Source organism: Platalea leucorodia, assembly GCF_965183815.1.
Source record: "Platalea leucorodia genome assembly, chromosome: 9".
Classification (NCBI taxonomy): domain Eukaryota; kingdom Metazoa; phylum Chordata; class Aves; order Pelecaniformes; family Threskiornithidae; genus Platalea; species Platalea leucorodia.
Window position 1 is genome coordinate 29,184,546 of NC_138831.1, and position 20,109 is coordinate 29,204,654.

A 20,109-nucleotide genomic window follows, 5' to 3' on the forward strand; every position below is an offset into this window, starting at 1 on the left:
GTCCCCGCCTGAGGGGAGGGGAGGGGAGAGGAGGGGGAGGGCGGCCCGGCCCGGCCCGCCTCGCCCCGCCCCCCCGCTCGCGCCTCCTGCCGCCCTTCCCCGCGGGCGGGGGCGCCGCGCAGGCTCGCGCGCAGGCGCGGTGGCGGACGGCCGGGCGCGCGCACACCTGGCGCGGGGGTCGGCGGCGGCGGCGGCGGGAGGGAGCGCGCGCGCGGGCGGGCGCATGCGCGCGGTGGGGGCGGGCCGGGGGGGTGTGGGGGGGTGGGGGCGGGCGGCAGCGAGGGGAGGAGCGCGCGGCGAGCGCCCCTCCGGCTCCGTGCGAGGGAGCGGCGGAGCCCGGCGCTGGGACCGGCCCGCGATGGAGTGAGCCCGGCCGCTCCCGCCCGCCCTCCTCGCTGGCCGCTTCTCCGGGGCGGCTGCGCCATCCCCGCCGCCCGGCTGAGGGCCGCCTCCTCGGGGTGCCGCAGGGGCGCAGCCCGGCGGCGGACGAGCGGGGAGCGCGCCCCGGCCGGCAGGCAGGCAGGCAGGAGGAGCCCCCCGGGGGAGGGGCTGGCGCTGGGTGCCCGGCTGCCGGGCGCGGGGAGCGGAGAGATGGCGGCGGGGAGAGCCCGGCGGCTCCTCGGCTCCCTCTGGATCGCCCTTATCCTCGGGCAGCCGGACCCGGCCGGCGCCGCCGCTCGGAGCGGCTCCCAGAGCCTCCTCACAGGTAAGGACCCGGGTGAGACCCTGACAGCGGCGGCGGGGGCCGCGGCGTCGCGGGAAGGGGCGTGCGGCGGGCCCGGGGGCGTGAGGGGGCGGCGGTTGGGGCGCGAGGGAGCCGCCGCAGGGGGGCAACGGGCGCCCTCAGCGCGGCGGGGCCGGCGGCCCGAGGGAGGCGAGCGGCGGCGGCTGCCCGCCCCGCAGCTGCCGGCGCGGCGGAGCTCCGCTCCACTTGTGCGAGCGGGACGGTCTCGGCGGCGGTGCGCGCACCAGCAGAGGCCACTGCGCACCTCCGTGAGCGGGCGGTCATCCCTGCAGCGCCGGGCGGAGCGCGGGAGGCACCTGAACCCCTCTCTGCGGCGTGAGTGCTTCAGCGAATCACCTGCGCTGCGGGCAGGGGCGCGCCTGCAATGAGTAGGGGCACAAACGGGCTCTGGCTGGGCTGGAGGACCCGGCGAGCGTCACTGGAACCGGCAGGGACCCCTTACCGGAGAGGAGATGACGGGCAACCTGTGGAGAGAGGGGAACTTGCCTGAAAACTGTGCCGCAATAGCCCAGAAATGAGCGATCTGGCAGCATTTCAGTCGCTGTAGTTCTCACACCTTTTACTATTGTTACCTTTAATGATCCATTATTGAATCCTGCTTCTTTATAGGCTACGAAAAACGTAATCTCATCCAGATGAAGCATGGTGTGCCTACGACGAGGCTTTCTAAAAAGGCCCTTGCAAAGGACCGTTAATACCGTAGAAGGCTCCCTAGTTTTGCAGTAATGTTATCTGCTCGTTTTGCAAAATGTTGGCTTTAAAAAGTAACTTTTTTTTTCTCTCCTTGTCCGCAACAAACTAGTAGAAAGCTTGAAAGAAAATCTGGTCTTGAATGTTGAATGCTGGGATTTTTTTTTTAAATACTGCCCTGTAGATTGAATCCTGATATTTTAAAAGAGAGCTCTGTGCAAGTGGAATTTGGAAGAAACTGATGCTCAAATGAGTGGTTTTTAGCAACTTGTAAAAGTGAGAATGGTTAAACTGGTATTAAATGGTGTAATTGTCATGTTTCAAATCGCATTAGACAGAAATGTCCATGGTAGTTCTCAGCTTAGATACTACTGATGTAACCACGTATGCTGACTCCTGTTGACAGGGAATATATTTATTTATTCTCTTACACAGTACAAGCTTTGCAGATTCCAGGTCTGAAGCAGATATTTTTTTTTTCATTTTGAAAAATATTATACTTGGACTCAAAGTTATCTTCAGAGTACGTGTAATAGATAAGTTACTTTTTTGATGTGTAAAATCTTACCACGTGATGATTCTTTTTCAGTATTTACTGCTCTACTGACAGCTCACTGTATTTACAGTTGTGTTGGTTGCTCTTTGCGACTTTAAAAAAAAAATCCTTTACGGTTTGAGGAAATCAGATTGATAGGTGAAGTTTTATCTGTTGAAGCCAAATATGTGAATTAAGTCAGCAAAGGGGGAGTGATGTGCTGAAAGATGCAAAATAAAACCTTCATTGAAGCTTGACTGTTTATCAGAGTGGGAATTTAGAAGTATCATTGTGGAAATCTTGGAGGTTGCGGTGAACCTCTACTCTGTCCTCTTTCTCCTTTATGGAAAGTGCTTTTATGCCATATCGATGGGTACTGTCCCATTTCATCCCTGGCAAGCACCAGAAGCTGGGCTTTCCCTAACCCTGGGGGCGTTTGTACCAGATGTTTAGAGGGAGCGAGTAACTGAGGAGGGAGAGGCTTTCTTCATTCTTTGTCTCAATGAAGATGAGATACTTCATGTATAGTGGGTGAACTTCATCTTAATTCACACTATTTCCCACCTGATTATTATTATTTTTTCTTAAATAGAGGATATTCCAAGTACTTTCATACTTGGCAGGTGGGAGAGGGACGTTCAAGTCCCTCCTTGCTCGCAGGAGAGGGAGTCGGGTACGGATGTTCCACATCATAGATGAAAGCACTCCCCTTTGTGCTTTAGATGCAAGGGTGATAGTGCCGTCTTCTGTCCTGTGTTTTGTGTGAAGCTTGATCTCTTTCACATGCTTGCAAGAGTCTTGTTAGGCTGGTGTGAAGGGCCAGAGAGGCAGAGGAACACCTAGTTTCTAGGAGGTTTGGCTGTGAGGCTTGTGGCTCTGCTTGTCAAGACTGAAGTGCTGCTTGCTATGTCCAGGTTTTTAATGCAAAGAAAAAAAAATGCTGGCCTTTTGGTGTTGGTAAAGATGACATAAATGAGCAGAAGTTATAGATTTGGAAGCCTGTATTCTTTGTATGTAGCCTTGTATGTTTGAGTGACATTCGATCCCATTTATAAATAGCCAGTCATTGCTCTCTGAAGAAGAAAAGAGTGTAGCTGAATTATTTTAGGAAAAAACTGTATAACTTCATTTATTTGTGTATCTGTAAACATTAGTGTGTTTCCTAGTCTATTTGGTTGCTTTGCAAATAAGGTAAAATGCGCTACTGATTTTAGAATTAGGACACAGTTTCACTTAGCTAAGGGAAGAAAACCAAAAACATCAGTAGTAAGGAACAAGCATCAAATTAAGTTAAATCCTGCCTCTTGTAACTGCTTGAAACCAACTTGAGATTAACGTAAAAACTTTGATCTGAACACAGGATTGCATTATTAAGAATAAAATTGAAGTTGATGTTACTTTGAGTTTTTAATAGAAACGCTGTGATAACCTATATACACCATTAAGATTGCAAATTAGATTATTCAGAAGCAGGAAATTTGTTCTGTTTCTCCCCGGTATTCTCGAAGTCCTTGGAATCAATATGTATTTTGTTGTTAAAGGATAAAGTGGCAGTTTTGGAAGTCCGCAGTCAAATGCAGTTAGAAATTGGTGGGCATGAAAGCTGCGTAAGACTCCCAGAACTGAACAGGTCTTTTTAGTAACGTGTTGGTTACGGATCATTGGTGCAGTGTGTGCTGCTATATAGGATGCTCCTTCTAGGGTGTGAGAGTAGTGTATTGAAAGCTAAAGAAGATGGGAGCATAGATCATCTGGGTTCCTTAGCAACATAAGGTCATAATTTGTTTCTGTGTTGTATGCACTTCTTGATTATTTCTAAATATATCGCAAGTTAAAAATAGAGTAGAAATATTCAGGTCTCAATTACATCCCAAGTTGCTTAGCACGGGTCTCCAGTTGATATTCCTGTTTCATATAAATATGGTATGTGTCAGCACCGTGTATGCTGGGTGTTGCATATGACCTGATAGAAGCAATTTTATTGCTTATAGCTCCCGTGATGTGCGGAGACCAGCGCCACTGCTTATGTGCATGTATAAAGACAACAGTGAAAAGGTCTGTTGATGCTGGAGCACATTTCTTGTGAGGACGAACTATTGTTCTAACAATCTGTGAATCAAGATACCTTTCACTGGGGTTGTGGTGATGCATTGTCACTTGTCCTCGGCTATAAGCGCCTAAGTTGCACATGGCTTTTGCAGCATGTGTTTTATTAGCCATCTAAGAAAATTATTTGACTTGCTTATGAAGCTATCCTAATAAACTGACATTTAAATTTAAAAATTGTAAGATGTGTGTATACATCTATGCCTAATATTTATCACAGTGAAGAACAGTGAACGAAAATTGTCCTCTTTAAAAAAAAAAAAAAAAATCACTTGGCTTAGTTACCTCCCACTAACTTAGCAGTGCAATTTAAGTAAGGAAATTATATACTGTGTTTTTTTCTTTATATAAATAAGAGCATTTGGTTATTCCTGATGATAAAATGATGTGATTTGCAAGACATTAACCTTCAACCAAAGATTCTCAGAGAAGTCTGAAAACTACATAGGCACCTAACGCATGTTTGCTGTGTTGCCAAGAAGAGAAGAGTGATAAGGAGTGAGCATGGAAATGGAGTGGGAGTTTAAGAAAACTACACAAAGAGCAATACGCTATGTTTCTTAACCTTTAGTTTCAAACTATAAAAACACTTAACTTGTGCAGCATCAGCCTGAGTTTGATACAGGGTTTGAAAGCAAATTTTTGTACCATCACTAGTTTGTCACAGAAATAACTTTGTGTATAAAATGTATGCTGATATGTTCATAGCTAACTTTTCTAAACGTTCAGTGTTTTTATATATGCAGGATTTTAAAACTTTCACTTTGCATTGTCTATGAGGAGGTATAACTGGCATTCTTGCTAATAACTGATTAATGCTCATTTCCCATAAGGAATCTGTCCTAGCATCAAGAGGTCAGTCAGCGAAAGGGAGGCTTCACTCCACTTCTGTTTAACCAGTTTGTAGGGATTTCAGTGGCTGCACTATTAGAATTCAGCTGGCTGCAGGGCCAAGATTGCAGCTTCTCATGCGTTCAACTTCAGTGCTAGTTACGGAATAGGGTTATTTACTTTCCTATGAATGTTAAGAACTGGGTGTTCAACCCCTGAAAAATGAAAAGTCTTAGTACAGTGTTTGGAAATGGTAGCTGAGGCAGTGATGTGTGTTTGCTTAGCCTGTGTGCTGGGCTCTGGGTGGAGCGATACTGCCTCATATTCAGAGAGGTGCTGCTTCAGATTATCATGCTGAAATAGATCTCTGCACCTTGAATAGTTAAATATAATGCTCTGATGATATTGATCTTAAAAAAAGGCAAAACAGCTCTTAATAGAGAAAATGTCTCAGCACTGTGGAAACAAGTCATATTTTACTGATTGGATGCTATTGATTTAGTTCTCCAGTTAAATCGCCGAGATTAAAGTGGTAATCTTGATTAATTCCATATAAATAGATAAGCACAACTTGTATGTGTATAGTTGGAGAGTTCTTTAGGAAAACTGAAGCCCTAGCTTTATGTGGTATTTCAGATGCTCAAAGTTTTTTTTACCATTTAGTATTCATGCTGAAGAGAATATCTTAATTTTACAAAATAAACAGACCATCAATTCACAATAAACCCTTTTTGCATCAGTTAAAGTAGCTTTTTTTTTTTTTTTTTTTTTAATGAAAGCTTCCTTTATCAATGGGAGTGAAGGAGTTGGCAATGTTCTTTCTGCTGCTAAACTTCCTTGGGAATTTGGATAATTCCCTGTAGTATGTGACAGCCATGAGATGTTTGAGTTGTGTAGAAAGTGAAGCAATTTAATGTTTAATGAAAACTATTTAATGTCCCCTTAACAATCTGATTAAGAAGTAAATTACTACAAAGCAAAAAGAGTTTATTTTTTTACACTGTGATTAAACAATATCACTCCACTCATTGCTTCTGGATGTTTTTGGGGTACTTGAAAGTGATTGGAGATGTTAGCAGGAAAAAAATCACAACCAAATCCCTAAAGGTGCTGTTCAACTCAGGAACCCATTGGCCTCCAAATATGTAACCTTATGTATTTTTTTTTTTATGGTGTTCACTGATTCTCATTGCCAGTCTTTGAACTTTACTGGTTCAGCTTTGGTTTGCTATAGTGAAGTGACCAGGACTGAGTATGGCATTTTTAGGAAGGTACTGGTAATTTATGATGTGACAGTGTATTATACTTCCTATTCCTCTTGCCTTCTAGTTTTCATGTTATTCAGTAAGAGATCTTCTCTTGAGTTGATAAGTTGATCTAGAAACAGTGAATTGCATGTTAGAGATATTTTTTTTTCTTCAAAATGCATTGTTCTGCGTACATTAGCAGTGAATCTTCTTTGCTGTGAAGTAGTTTGTGCAGCTGACTTGATACTGGTTACCATTGAAGAAATTCAAGTGCTCTGCTTATGGTGAATTTCTTCATTTGCAAATTTTAATCTATTGCTCTTCTTAGTGCATTGGATAGGTGTTAGCTCATATGAATGACTTTAATCACTATGAGTTTTGGCGATTCAGTTATTTGTGTCTCATCAAAGCGTAGCAGCCTGATAACTCTTGGTATCCTCTGGTCATATAGTTTTGTCCAGAGGTCTTTTTACAGTGGAAAAACTGTTCTGTGATTAAATTACTCACTACTTCATTCATCTGTTCAAAGAATTTGAAAATACAGCTGTCCTTTGTAGTTAAGTTACATAAGATTTTAATTAAGTTACCCATACAGAAGTGAATCTTGCCATAGTTTTGTTATTTTTTTTTTTTTTTACTGTTGCATTAAAACCTCAAAACTGTATGCTTGCTGGTTTTTTTCTTTTTTCATTTATCTATTACAGAAGCTAAGAAAGTGTATTAATTTTTGGAAGTAGCTGAGATACTTACAGGTCCATCAGATGTTTCAGCCCTGATGCGTTTTTACGTGGTGACGATGGGAGAGCCATGTGAAAGAAGAGCTCTTTACCTGTGATTGACTGCCACTGAAGACGTGAATGTCTTTGTTGCCTTGTTTAGTATGATTCCTATGTTTTTGTACTTCTACCCCCTGCTTCCTTAAAATTTCACTTCGTCTCTGCTGGTTTTCTAGTTGCTTGTATACTTTATATCCTTTTGGGTTTCAGTGGGGTTGTATTTCTGCTTGATCGGTATAGCTCTGTTGAACTTTGCCACTTATGTTTTTTTATCTTTCTCTTTGGCTTAGAAGTGTGGACAACTTCTGAGTTTTTTTGATTCTAGCTTTCTGTCCTAACATATATGTGAGCTCTTAATATTCTATCTTTGTTTTTATTTCATGTCTTTTTTACATGTCTTGAAGCTGTCATGTTTTGTGACACTGGGTCAGAGCATGTGTCAGCAGCCAGCACAGTTGTCTTCCATTATTATTATTATTATAGTTGGATAAATTTATCTCATTTGATGTGCTTTTGGCTTTTTTTGACATGTGTCTAATGTTGATGTTGACCTAGAGGCGAATAATGTGGTACTGATAGTATGTGTATGGTATTCTGTAGTTTGAGGTTTGTACCAAGGTAGGTTTAACTGGTGTTTCTTGCCTATTAAAATATTTAAGTTAGACTTCATATAGTTTGGAAGAGATGATGTGCTTCTCTGCAGCTTCCATCTATTTAATGTTCTGCATGTAGTTTACAGCCAGGTAACAATGAGTGTTTTTTCTAGAAAAATTTTGCTTTATTTAGTGTTTTCTTCACTAAGATATTTTGAGCCATGGAAAATCTTAGTTTGTCTTCACATTTATGTGAATCTGTGAATACATATAATATTTTTGTGTCTATAATATAGCGCTTCCTACTACATTGTCTTGGATGTAAAAGCTGGGGCCAAAATCACCAGAGATACTTTGATTTCTCTTTTATCTTACTTTTGGCAGAGAGACCTTTGTATTATTGGCATCACTAACAGCTGCTTCTGACTTGAGCACTTGGGGGCAACTTCCAGCTTTTTTTCAGCTCAGTTTTCAGCGTAGTGGTCCAGCAGCTTGCTTCCACTTGGGCTGAGGTGGAGTCAAGTCCTTCTGTATAAACTTGATCTTTCTCAGTTTTCTTCTGTAGTTAATGAACCTGAACATCTCTTCTTAACACTGCTCTGCGGTTCATGCATTGAAACCTTATAATGTAACTGTAGCGAGAAAGGGAGAGCCACGAATAGAGGCGTTTGGATATTCTTTCTAAAAGTAGAACAGGCTGCCAAAAGTCATTTAAGTTATTAGACCTGTCATGACTTTTAAAATCTCTTGAGTGTGTGTTGAGTATAGCTTGCATTCTAAATTTTAAGGGGTTACTGTCACATTGGTTAAAAAAATGAATAACTGCTTGAAACCAATGGTTGTTGCAGTGTTGTACATAGCAGACAGGCAAGCTGGGTATTAACAAGAAGACGAAATATTTTCAAAAGTAATTTATAAAGCCAAATGTTCCTGTTTGAAAACAGGCAAGGAAGTAAGTATAAAAGAACTGGAAATAAAGGAAAACTGCATCCAGAAACATTTTTTTGATGCGGTAGGACACCTGAATAGTTTGTAGTATACTCCCGTGCGTTTGGAATTGGCATTTTCGGTGTTGGGCTGTGAGTGCTCACGTTGCAGAAAATCCAGGTATTTTGTTATCAGTTTGTGAATCTTTTATTAGAAATGTGTCTAGGCAGATATGAGACACAGAAGATATGAAGTTGTTGCCAAACGTTAATCCTATTTTCATGTGTTTAGTTTCAGCATTTCAAGCTGGCGCTGCCATTAAAAGGAGGAGAACCTGCATACTATGCCCTTCCATTTGCTTTCACAAGCATTTGTGGAGGATGTAGAGAGTTGGATCAGTTCCCTGATCTGTCGTGCCATGTGCCTGCATGAGTACTTGCATTAGCAGAAGGGAGAGGGTGACATGAGCACGTGGGAACAGTGTCATGGGAAAGCAAGACTGCTTTTTCTGGTGGGGGTAGAGATTGGCTTAGTATTTGAACACGAAAAGCACCGTGAACAAAATCTATCATGTGTCTTCTGTGACCATATTAATCTTTAATATTATGATGTATTACAGCACATTGATTTCAGATCTACAGACTAAAATTTTGTCAGAAAGTGTACCTTATTGTTTTTAAATGAATTTGCTAATAAAATGTTTCATAAAAGTTCATCTTTAGATTGGTAACGAATTCTCAGTTTAGCTTTAATTACTGTTTTGGTTTTGTTACTCCCCCCCCCCCCCCCCCCCCAAATCTTATTTATTTGACTGTTTCCAAAGTGGGAATACAGCTACAAGTTTCATCTTGAAGTACTTAGCCTTGAGGAAGAGAAATTTAAAACTACCAAATAGGTTACACTTTCAGAAAAAGATAGTGGCCTGGTAATTCTTTGAATGTACTAGCTGCTTACTTGCTTAAAGTCCAGAGGAAACATCACTTCATGAGGATTACCTTGCGTAGCATATCATTTCAGGTGTCGCTTTGAATTTGTCACGTACTGACACCTGTGTTGTAGCTTTGTGAGGCCAGGATGTTCAAAATCATCCCTGTACCAATAATGAAATCCTATAAGGAAAACACTGAATTGAAACCTGGTTGGGAGTGTGAGAAAAGCTTATAGACGTCGTAGGATGTGACAATATGCTGGTGAAGGTCCGTGGGAAGCAAACTGGGCAGCCAAACCAACCTCCAATGTGTGGAGACTCCCAGCCAATTTAATGGCGAAGGATGATATTGCTCAGTTTTTCTCAGGAAAAAATTGATGTTGAAATTAAGTGTTGGGGATGTGCACATGCTGGGAGGCTGGTGTGAAGGCGTGGTGTACTCGGCCTGTACAGCTTGGGGCAAGCGGGGGGATGGAAAACTGTTCCCTCCCTGCACTGTGGCCTGTCTTGGTATATTTTTGGTGGTTCTGCAGAGCAGTTTAGGGAGGGTTTTTGGAAATGACTTAGTTATTCTTTTTTGCTTAAGGAGATAATAGTAATACAGAGGTAGAAGTTATTATTATGCTGATAAACCTGCCTCTACCAACCAACGTAATGGTGTAATGCATCTTGACTTGTTCAGATGCTGATGAAGGGACAGTCACAGGGATTACATCTGAAATTACAGGTGTATGCTCTTACTCATTTGCAAGGGCAAATTTAAATACATTTTATGGGACCCACTATTTTTATTAGCATTAAGAGCTATTAGAGAGTATACTGCAAATTTTGGGTGTGACAGCCCTCCTTCATGATTTTCCCAGGTTGCCTCCTTTTCTAGGATCTGACATAGCTTGTCTTCTGTTTGTAGTGTAAAATAGATTATTTATCCTAATCTTCACATGTAGTTGTTAGCTTATTTCCTAGTGGAGCCTTAATTTTAGGTCCCGTAGTTTTTCTTTTGTTGCTATGGATTCTTTTTACTTATCTCCTTATTGGAAGTTATGGTAGTTTTTGAAAAATATCTAAATACTAAGCGGTGAGAAACAGCTTAGATATCCGCAGTGATTTGGTAACTATTTCTGTGTGGTGGTTTTATGTAAATTTTTTGAGATGCGGATGAAAGAAAACACGCGCAAACCATAGCTACAGGAAATGTAGTGTCATGTTGGAACTACTGAGGTTTTTTCAGTTGTGCTATTTGAGTGTAAATCAGTGTTCTTCACCTTTCATTTTGTTGTCTTTGAGTACAGACAAGTAGTATTCCTTACAGCTGATGTAAATATTGTAGGTCTAGTCTTAAATAAGGAGGCAGAATCTGCAAGGTAACACCACAGCATGTGAATAGAGGTTTTCATATTTCAAATTTGAGGCTTTTGGAGGGGAGAGAAGTTGATTTCTGAATGTGGAAGGAGGAGAAGCCGGTCATCAAATGCATCCAAAGCAGGATCTGATAATATTCTGACTTCTAGGTAGTGCTAGTTAAAGCCTTATTCTGGTTCAACTCGATTGGAATATCTTGTGCTCATGGTAATAGCGTTATCAGTCCAAAACCTGAGGTGTTATTTTTTGAAGTAGTGTTTTCCAGTTGTTTCTTTATTTGCTGTTGTTGCCAGCTTTTCATTTTACTGTGGAAATCAATCTGAAAGAAAAAAGTCAGCATTCACGGTAGCTGAAGGTATCTGCCTGTACTAAATCTGATGTGTGAGTGTATTTTGATATTTTTTTTTTCTTTTTTTTTTTTTTTGTTCGCTCTGGAATTTACTCTATAGGCACCATTGGTCATGACTCCATAGCAGGGATTGAGCCTATGCTTTGGAGTTTCATCATCTTTGCTTTCATGTTCATCATGCACAGGCTTTATTACCTTAGTATAATATTTTCAAGCATGTCCCTTTTGACTGTAATAAATAAACAAGGACCTGTAAGAAATAGATTTTTGCCTTTTTTTATCTTACGTGATCCTAAAGAAACTTTTTTCCCAAGTTTAGCCTATAAGCAGGTCATTCAGCAGAAGGCTGTGAAGGGTTATCAACTGATTGTTTCTGTTATGATTACAGATTAATACATATCGAGCTTAAATCCAGTATAGCTCCTGTAATATGAGTAACTTTGTCATTGTTAACTTGCATGCTGAAGGGCTGTTGGTTATTGTGAGTGCACAGAGTGGAGGAGAGGGTGTGATGGGGGTGATGGTGTTTATTTAAAAAAAAAAAAAAGAAAAATGGCCTTTGTCGAGTCCGTCTTGCAGCTACTGGTGGTATCAGGTGCCTTGTTGAATTATTACCAAATGCAAAGTGAGATTCACTGGCCTGTCTTGACTGTAATTCCCTTGGGATACAAAGCAGCTGGATTGAATTGGTAAACTGAACCTCAAATCACAACATGTTCAGTGAACTACCTATGTCGCTAGCATCTAATTTCTTGTAACTTGTGCAGTTGTGCTGCGTGTCAGCTGTATTAAGAAGGGAAAGTGGATTGTAGCTTGAGTTGATGGTTTGTGTCAGTAGCCTGAAGATTGAAAATGTATGTTTTTTAAAACATGCGTGACACTTGTCACAGAACAAAATCAAGAAATGGCTTTAAGATATGAAATGCACTCAAGGAGTTCGGACAGATTTAACTTTGTCCTGCAGTGTCAGAAAAAAGGTAGAGTTTGATTTCAGCTAGGGAGTGGTTGATGCACATGTCATAATTCCTTTTTCATAGCTGTATGGTTATAGTGTGGTGTTATCTGTTACCACGGATCTGTGGAAAACTGAAGGATAGAGCTCATGTCACTGCTTGAAACACCTGAAAGGGAACGGTGGAATGGGGTAGTAGTCTGTTCCCTAGTGGCCAGGAAATTGTCATGGATGTTCTTGCTGATTTTTTTTTTTAATAACTTTCTTATTAGTGGTTTCAGAAACAGAACTTAATCTTCTTTCAGGGCTTCCAAAGGTGCTGTGTGGGTGGGGAATTGTGGTGCAGAATTCTCTGCAAATCAGCAGAAAAATTTCTGTTAGTGCTGGGCAGTTTTTTAATTGTGGAAGCTATTTCAGTTTTTTAGGTAGCATTTTGGAATTCTAGTAACAACACCACCTTTTGATTCATCCTTTGGTAAATTTCATGCAGAGAAGAGATTGATAGCAGGGCTTTAAATGTTGACCAAATGATATCTGTATCACTGTAAAAGCAGATCCACATTTAATGCATTCTTCTACCTTTTATGATAATAACTGTTATATTTATGCAGTCTCTTGCAGCAGTTTGAATCAGAAACATCCATGCTTGTTCTGTAATTGCTTATATACTCTTCCAAGGCTATAACACAGCCTTCAGTGGTGTCTGCGTAGAAGTAATTTCATTTTGAGGTGCCATTTCCTAAATGTTTTTAGAATAAAAAATATAATACTTGTTTTCACATCTTCTGATTTGCATGTAGGGGGAAAGACTGATTGAAGAAGGTAGCTGTAATGTACTCTGCGCACTGTAAACGAGGTGAAAATGAAAGCATGAGCTTGAACAGACAAGTTGAGCAAAAAATCAACTTTTTTTTTTTTAAAAACCAAAACTTCTAGTTTTTGTAATTGTAACTGACCTGCATTTTAGTATACCAATGAGCATATACATGACTCAAAACCAAATTAAGATGGTGTAAATATTTGGCAAAAATAGCTCGTAAATGCTGTCCCTTTGTGTTCCTTTCCTTATCAGGCTTTTGATGCAGGAAGAGAGCAACTGGACAACTTTGCATTTACAAATCATTTAGCTTACCAGAAAGCTTAAGTTCAGTAACTTATCACAAAGGCATTACATGTTAGTTATTTATTGTACACTTCGATGCTGGAGTTCTTGCTTTAATAAACTGTTCTGGGGGAGGTGGTTGCTGTGTTTTTTAGATTAGCTCCTCCCACCCCTCCCCTTTGTGTAAACTCTGTAGTGCATTTCCTCAGCATTTGCCTGCAAAGTTACTACTAAGCTGGATTTCACAACTTTTTGATAAAATTAGAAACATATTTCTGTGATAAGTGTTTAATTGCTGTGGCTTTGTCATCCCTATGTCTAACTTTTTTGCCTCTATAAAGATAGAACTGGATCTGATTTAATTTCTCTTCTTTACATATGTTTTTGTACTTTCAAACTTTGCTTTACAGAAAAAGATCAATAAAGAATGTTTATTGTGGAAGTCTAAAACTGCTTGTGACATCTGGTGTCGTTCTTTACCTAACTATACTTGACTAAAAAAGAAATCTGGTCATCAGAACTATCACAGAAAATCTAAACTGCTCTGGTTAATAGGACAGTCATTTTAATTTCAGCTTGTAAATTTTTGAGAAACTGTCCTGATAACTTGGAGATATTTCTGAGCATGGCTGTAATATCATGTAAGATTTTTTGGAAGCTGCTTCATGATTTTTGGTGTACAAAAATAAAGATTTTAGAATATACTTACGGAATGTGGACATAACCTGGTTTGTGTCATCCACAAGGTTAAATTTAAATAACGATTAGGAAACTCTATGTAAGTCTTGTAGTTAAAATTCCTGTTAGAATTTTAATCAAAAATTCTCTGTATGAATCTATTTGCAGATGGATTTTTTTCAACCCTGAAAAAAATCCTACACTTCCTTTTGCATCCTGCCCACCCCACAGTGTCTGTGGGAAGTTCCATGAGATGCATAATGTACACATAAATATAGGTAAGGTAGAAACACACAAACAATACAGGAAAAATGGACAGAGTTGGATGCAATCTGGATGCGTAAGGGAGGCAGGGAGCTGGTGAGCTGAGCTATAAAGTGCCACAGATCCTTGTTAGGCAACAGCACCGACATGCATAATGTATCAGATGATGGTAGTAAAAGAGTTTGACAGATCTTTCAGTGTCTTCCTCTTTTCTGTGCAAATCCACCTCGGAGTGGGAATGAATAGCATGTCATGCTGAGCTTCAGATTTTATGTGGGTGAGTAATGTGTTTCTACATAAGTCCCTTAGACCTTCGCTGGATTTGCAAACTGAGGTAGTTACCTATGTTTTTAAAAATTTAAAATTTGTGCAGCTTTGGTGCTAATGTAATGTATAAACGTGTACGTACTTTGTAGAGGTAGGATTTTGCTTGATAAAGTTACAGAAATATAATTTGTTTTTGTAGGGAGATGGTTGTATTTACTCTGTGACTCGCTGTAAAGCTGTGAGGCTCTGTAAGGGTGTTGAAGCTGCTCAGCAGAGCTACGAGGTGAATAGGGCTCCTGAGAACTGGGGTGGGGAGGGGGAGAATACCCTCTCCCCACCCCAGAATTGGAAAGGACAGCATTTACACTCTTCCTGGCTGTCAGCAATTAGCTTTCAAGTAAACATTGAAAGGATTTTTAAATATGTGAAGAGGAGTGTAATTATGAGACTCTTATTACCTTAATGTGGCCTGGAAGCCACACTGTGATTGAGTAATTTTTTTTTAGATGTATTTACTTGGCTAAGTAGGTGAATGTAAAATCCAAACCTGAATACTGTAGCGAGGGCCTCCTTCCTCAGGATTGTTTTCTTCCAATTAGCGTGCTGCTCAGAGCCTCTCTCAAGTGTTCCTCTTGTTCCTCATTGTAGAAAAAATATTTTTCCTTTCTTAATGCTTTTTTTAAACCACTTTAACCCTTGACCACGCCAGTGTGAAGTTGAATAGAAGAAGAATAGAGTAGCTGTCTGTGCCTGTACCAAGATTTGAAATAGGAAGAGAAGTCTTGCTTTCTAATTTTGCTTGTTCTCTTTTTTCCTAGTACATATTAGTGCAAGAGCAGAAGTCTGCCTTGCTTAACAAACACTTACAAACTTTGGCTGAATCCTGCAGGAATGTAAGGCCTTTTAATGATGCAAAGGCATCACAGAATTTTTAGAGGTCTTAATTTGTTTGAAGCTCAAAAAAATGCCATTAACGTTGTAGTCTAGAGTCATTACCAGTATTGTGAACCCCAAAAGACGTCCGTGTTCTTTCCTAGGCTTTGGATGTTAGAGAGCCAGTCTTTCTTTCCGAGGCTTGCTCTAATCCTGTTGCTGATATTTTCATTGCTTGACAGAGCAGAGGAATGTCTGAGGCCGCAGCAGGGGGCTGGAGAAAGCTGTTAGCCATCAATGGCAGCAAGAATTGAGCTGTGATGGGGGAAAGGCTGCTGCACTCCCCTGCATTTGAAAAGAAGTGGCTAGAGCCCAGCAGATTTTCCTTCCCAGGATGAGGAGCAGTAATTTACACGCAGCCCAGTGCACTTGTGGTGCGGGAAGAGATGAAGGCTGAATTTATGCAGCTTCATTTGCTCGAGAAATTAAATGCCGTTCTGTAACTGTGGACACTAAGGACCAGGATTACAACTAATTGCTTTATACCTGAAGTGACTCTTGCCCTGCCGTGCCTCTGTGATACCAGCTTTGGCTAATAGTTGAATCTAAATTACATTCATTTTTAGTGGTGATAAATTCTAGAAAGATTAAGAACTTGAACTATTACTTCTGATGTGATGGACATCAAAGACAAATCCTTCCCCAGTCTGTTGTGGCAGTTTGTCTAGGTGGTTCATTGTTCTTAATTCACACTTGCACTGGCAATGTTCTCATGGTGAAGAGCTACTTTGTAGATTTATACAGAGATAGAAATAAATCCTGAGTTTTACTTCCTGGCAAGAAAAATTTGTATACTGTGAAAACTAAGTGAATTTCAGTACCCCAAAGACAAATGCAGAAAAGCTTCTAAGAAGTAAATACGTTCAAATTATATTTCTGTCAACACAATTGATGTCACACATGACTTAAATATAAAAAAATATTTTTTTGATGTCCGAGGTTAAACAGTTAAAATATTATTCTGGAACATTACAAAATACTGGGGTACGGACAGCTTACATGGAAATGTAGCTGTGTGTTCTTGATGTTGTTTATTGAAACATTAGTCAGTGGCATGGCCCTTTGATGTATCCGTTGCTTGAAAAGTATTATGAATCTCACTGTTAGCTGTGAATGATGCCAATATTAAGTCAATTCTTTCTCTGAAAACTGAGTAGCTAATCAATATACTGAATTTTTTTCTGTGCCAAAAATTGATTTTAACACTTCTGATCTGTCTTTAGCTTTCCTGGGTCCTTGGGACATTATTTGAACAAACAGGTAGAGAAGCATTTTTTACATGGCTATCAGTTTTGTGGCATGGCATGGATCTGACAAAGGAATTAAATGTATATAGTCATTGCAAGGATTTTTAATGTGGGCTAAACAATACAGTTTTTAATATATTAAAACAGAGAGGTTTGTGAGAATACAGCACAGCTAGCTGCCTTGTGTCTTGAAAGCTCCAAAGAAAGCACTGTAATTATGTTCACTAATTCAGAAGAATACAACCTGTGAATTTGGCTCGACAGTTTCTATCAGACACAGATATCACAAAAACATCTAAGTACTTGTTTTGGTGAATTTGCTAGACTTCTAGACTTCTAGTATCCATCCAAAAATCTCCATGGCATGAGAACTTTAGGGTACATTTTTAATTTGCATCTGTGAGAGGTAGAAGGTACCATGCATACAGATTTATCCTGCTAAATTTAGACATAAAGCATAATATTTAGCTCAAAGACTTACTTTAAAAATAGATTAAAAAGTGTACTTGTCTCTTGCTGTAGAGCAAGCTCACCTTGTGGGGACTTAGCAAGTGGCAACACCCCTCATAATCTCAAAGGCAGTTCTCCAAATGAAGTAAGGGCGTACTGGAAGGGCATGTGTATTAGGCCCAGGGTGCTGAAAGGCTAATGGCTCTTACCGGCCAGAGCTTAAAGAGCAGTGCAGCACAACTTGAATTGAAAATATGATCGTTGTACTGAAGCAGCTGATATAGGGTAGGTAAAAAGGTGCTAATTGGATTCCTTTGTTGCATCATTTTATAAGCCTGTGAATTGAGAAGGTGTGTGCTGGTAATAGCAATTGCATTTCATTGTTTGTGCCATGCTGCTTGCTTGGTCTCTGAAATACAGAAATTATTTTAGGTTATTGGGTTAAGTTAATATTAACTTAACCAAGTTATTGGGTTCTTTAGGTTCTTACATTAAGTTATTGGGTTCTTTGGGTTAGTGTAAGGGTGTAGTTGTCAAACGTTGTCTGCAGGTGTCTGACACAGGTAATGGAAGTGGAAGCAGTGGCTGCTGATGGGGGCTTCAGTACTGCTTTATTCAGGGAACCGGTCACTATTAATGACGAGCACCTGAAGATGAGACTAAGCTGCACATTCTGTCACACTGGCAAATCTTAATCGATTTATACTTGTATGTACTTTTTGTATTCTTTAGCAGGTTTTTGCTACCTTTTGTAGCATATTTTTCCTGTAGATATTTACATATTTTGGCTGCTGTGTGAACTTAAAGGAATTTTGTAGACATGAAACTTCATTAGCAATTGGTTGGGCTCTGTTCTCCACTGTGCGCACCCTGTCTCCAGTAGCTGTTTCTAGTGGCACTAGGCACTTTGCATGCATGCTGTTTATTTTGAAAACTAGAAATTAAAATAAAATGTGTCAGTCTTTTCATAACAGTTTTCATATGGAAATAAATCTACTTGGCTTGTTACTTTGACAAGTGGATTTTATTGTAATGTGTTGTTTCTCTGTTGTTTTGTGCAGATTATACCATTCTTATGCATATAGTCTGGTCACATAATAGTTTATTCATGACTAAAAATTATTTTGGAGAAGTGTAGAGCTACAAGCAGTTGTCACTTTTCTGAGTCTTTCTGAATGGTTTGAAATCACTATGAACTCTTGAACTGTCTTTTCTTGTTCCTCGGAATATTATCACTTGAGAAATGAGCACAGTTTGTGTGCAGAGAATACACAATATTGCATCCTTTCAACCTCCAATTTTACTTCATATGGAAATCAAAATACCAAATTCCAAAACCCAAATGTTCTCACGTGACTGCAGGGTGTAAGGTGACCTCCTTGGCTCCAGTCCCAGTCCAGGAATGTATCGTTTTTTTGAGTAAGACTTTGAAACAGGTATTACTTTACAATTTAATTGGCTGCATACATCTCAAAAGGATATAAACCAGTGGGTTTTTCCACTATGGAGACATAAAGGCTTGTTTCACAGAAGACAAGGCATAAACAAGCTGGTACAAGGGACGCTGTATGAGCTGAGCTATACTGTATACTTGGGGGGGGGGGGGGCGAGAGTCAGGATTTTTTTTTTTTTTTTTTTTTTGGCCTTGCGGGTTTTGGCAGTGTCAAACAAAACAGTCAATGTTCTCCTAGAAAAACTAAAGAATTCTCTTATATCTTGAAAACATATTTAAAGACCTCCCCCGGTCTTTGTGCATTGCTGCAAATGTTCAGTCTTACTTTTGCTGGAGGTTCTTGCTTAGTATGGTCACTGAAGCCTTTTGCGTGTTCTGGTGGCAATTTCAGATCTGGGGCAGCAACCAGCTGCTTTGAAACCAAAGGCCACTGACAATTAGAGAAAAGAAGAAAGAAAAAAATTCAAAATGTTTTGAGGAATGAACCCTTTGTTTTAGAGTTTTTTTTCCTTTTCTCTTGTTTTTAATAACTGCAAGTGATCTAATTAGTGCTTGTAGCTGGATCCAAAAGCCTTTTGCTGACCTATATTCAGACCCCTTTCATCAGCTCCTGTGTGGTTAAGATCTTCATAGTAGTTATTTAGCAGTAAGGAGCCAGACATTGCAAGGAGCATGGATAAGCCCTTTAGTTCTTTGAATCTTGTTTTGCCAGTTGTTTGTTCATTCCTGACTTCAATATTTGTGGCTTATCTTCAATTTTAATCTTACTTTACTGTTTTTGACCTTCCTTCTTGGTAATCTGTGGCTTTTAATGTCTAAAAGGTCCTAAATATTTGATCAAAATAAGACCTAATTCCCCTTCTGAAGAGAATAAATCACTTTAAAAGTGGCAGAAAGAGAAACCATATGCAGGCAAAATGCAGTTTGAGGGGAAAGATAGAGCGTGCAAGCATACACAATCAATTACTGAAACTTGGCACTAATGTTCCCTCTGCTTCCTACTTAGCCACTTTCAGGCTTATAGTGCAACTTTGGTAGTTTCCATTAATCTATTTAACGTTAAGAGCTCTGGGCGCAGAACTTTTGCATGTGCATTCTCTTAAAATCTCATTTTCTCCTGGTTGCCTCTGTCCTGGTTTCTCCAGTTTCTTGTTCAGGTGTACTTGGTGTGCTTTAAGTCTGTATGCTACCTGCATCAAGACCCATGTCTTAATTTTTTTGAGTGGAGAACAGGGATATAAGTTAGTGTCTCTCTACAGTTTCATAATTGCACGTAGGATGTACTAATAATGTGTATTCTTCATAATACTGTTTTAGCAGAGTCTGTGGTCCACATCTGCAACAAATCATCTTTTGTGAAAAGCTGGTGGTGAAATGACCATGTTTGTAGTACTCAGACCTGGGATTCTGGAATAATCTTGTTACTGCTAACTAGTGAAGGTTGTTAAAGACCTTTGAAGATGTGAAGTGCTGCAAAAGTGATAAGCAGTCTTCATTCTGCGGCAGCGTTAACCAAACTGATGAATGTGCAAAGGAGATGGCCAATATGGATAACATCTGTGGCAAAACAGTTTATAGTTATTTGCTGAAATACTTCTAGTTATGGTGTTTTTTCCTTCTGTGTTTGGTAACTAATAACAAATTGGAAAAAATTATTAGGAATTATCACTGTTC

At 40.2% G+C, this 20,109-nt stretch overlaps 1 protein-coding gene across 1 annotated transcript in view; it reads left to right on the plus strand.

Moving 5' to 3' along the window:
* Window positions 1-591: 591 nt before the first annotated feature.
* The window catches only part of NEO1 (neogenin 1), a gene marked incomplete at its 5' end in the record, with an annotated part of 215,101 nt that continues 195,583 nt past the window's right edge, over window positions 592-20,109 (plus strand). The window contains one exon of the mRNA XM_082321339.1: window positions 592-706. Coding sequence (XP_082177465.1) covers window positions 592-706 — 115 coding nt within the window. The remainder of the gene's footprint in view (window positions 707-20,109) is intronic.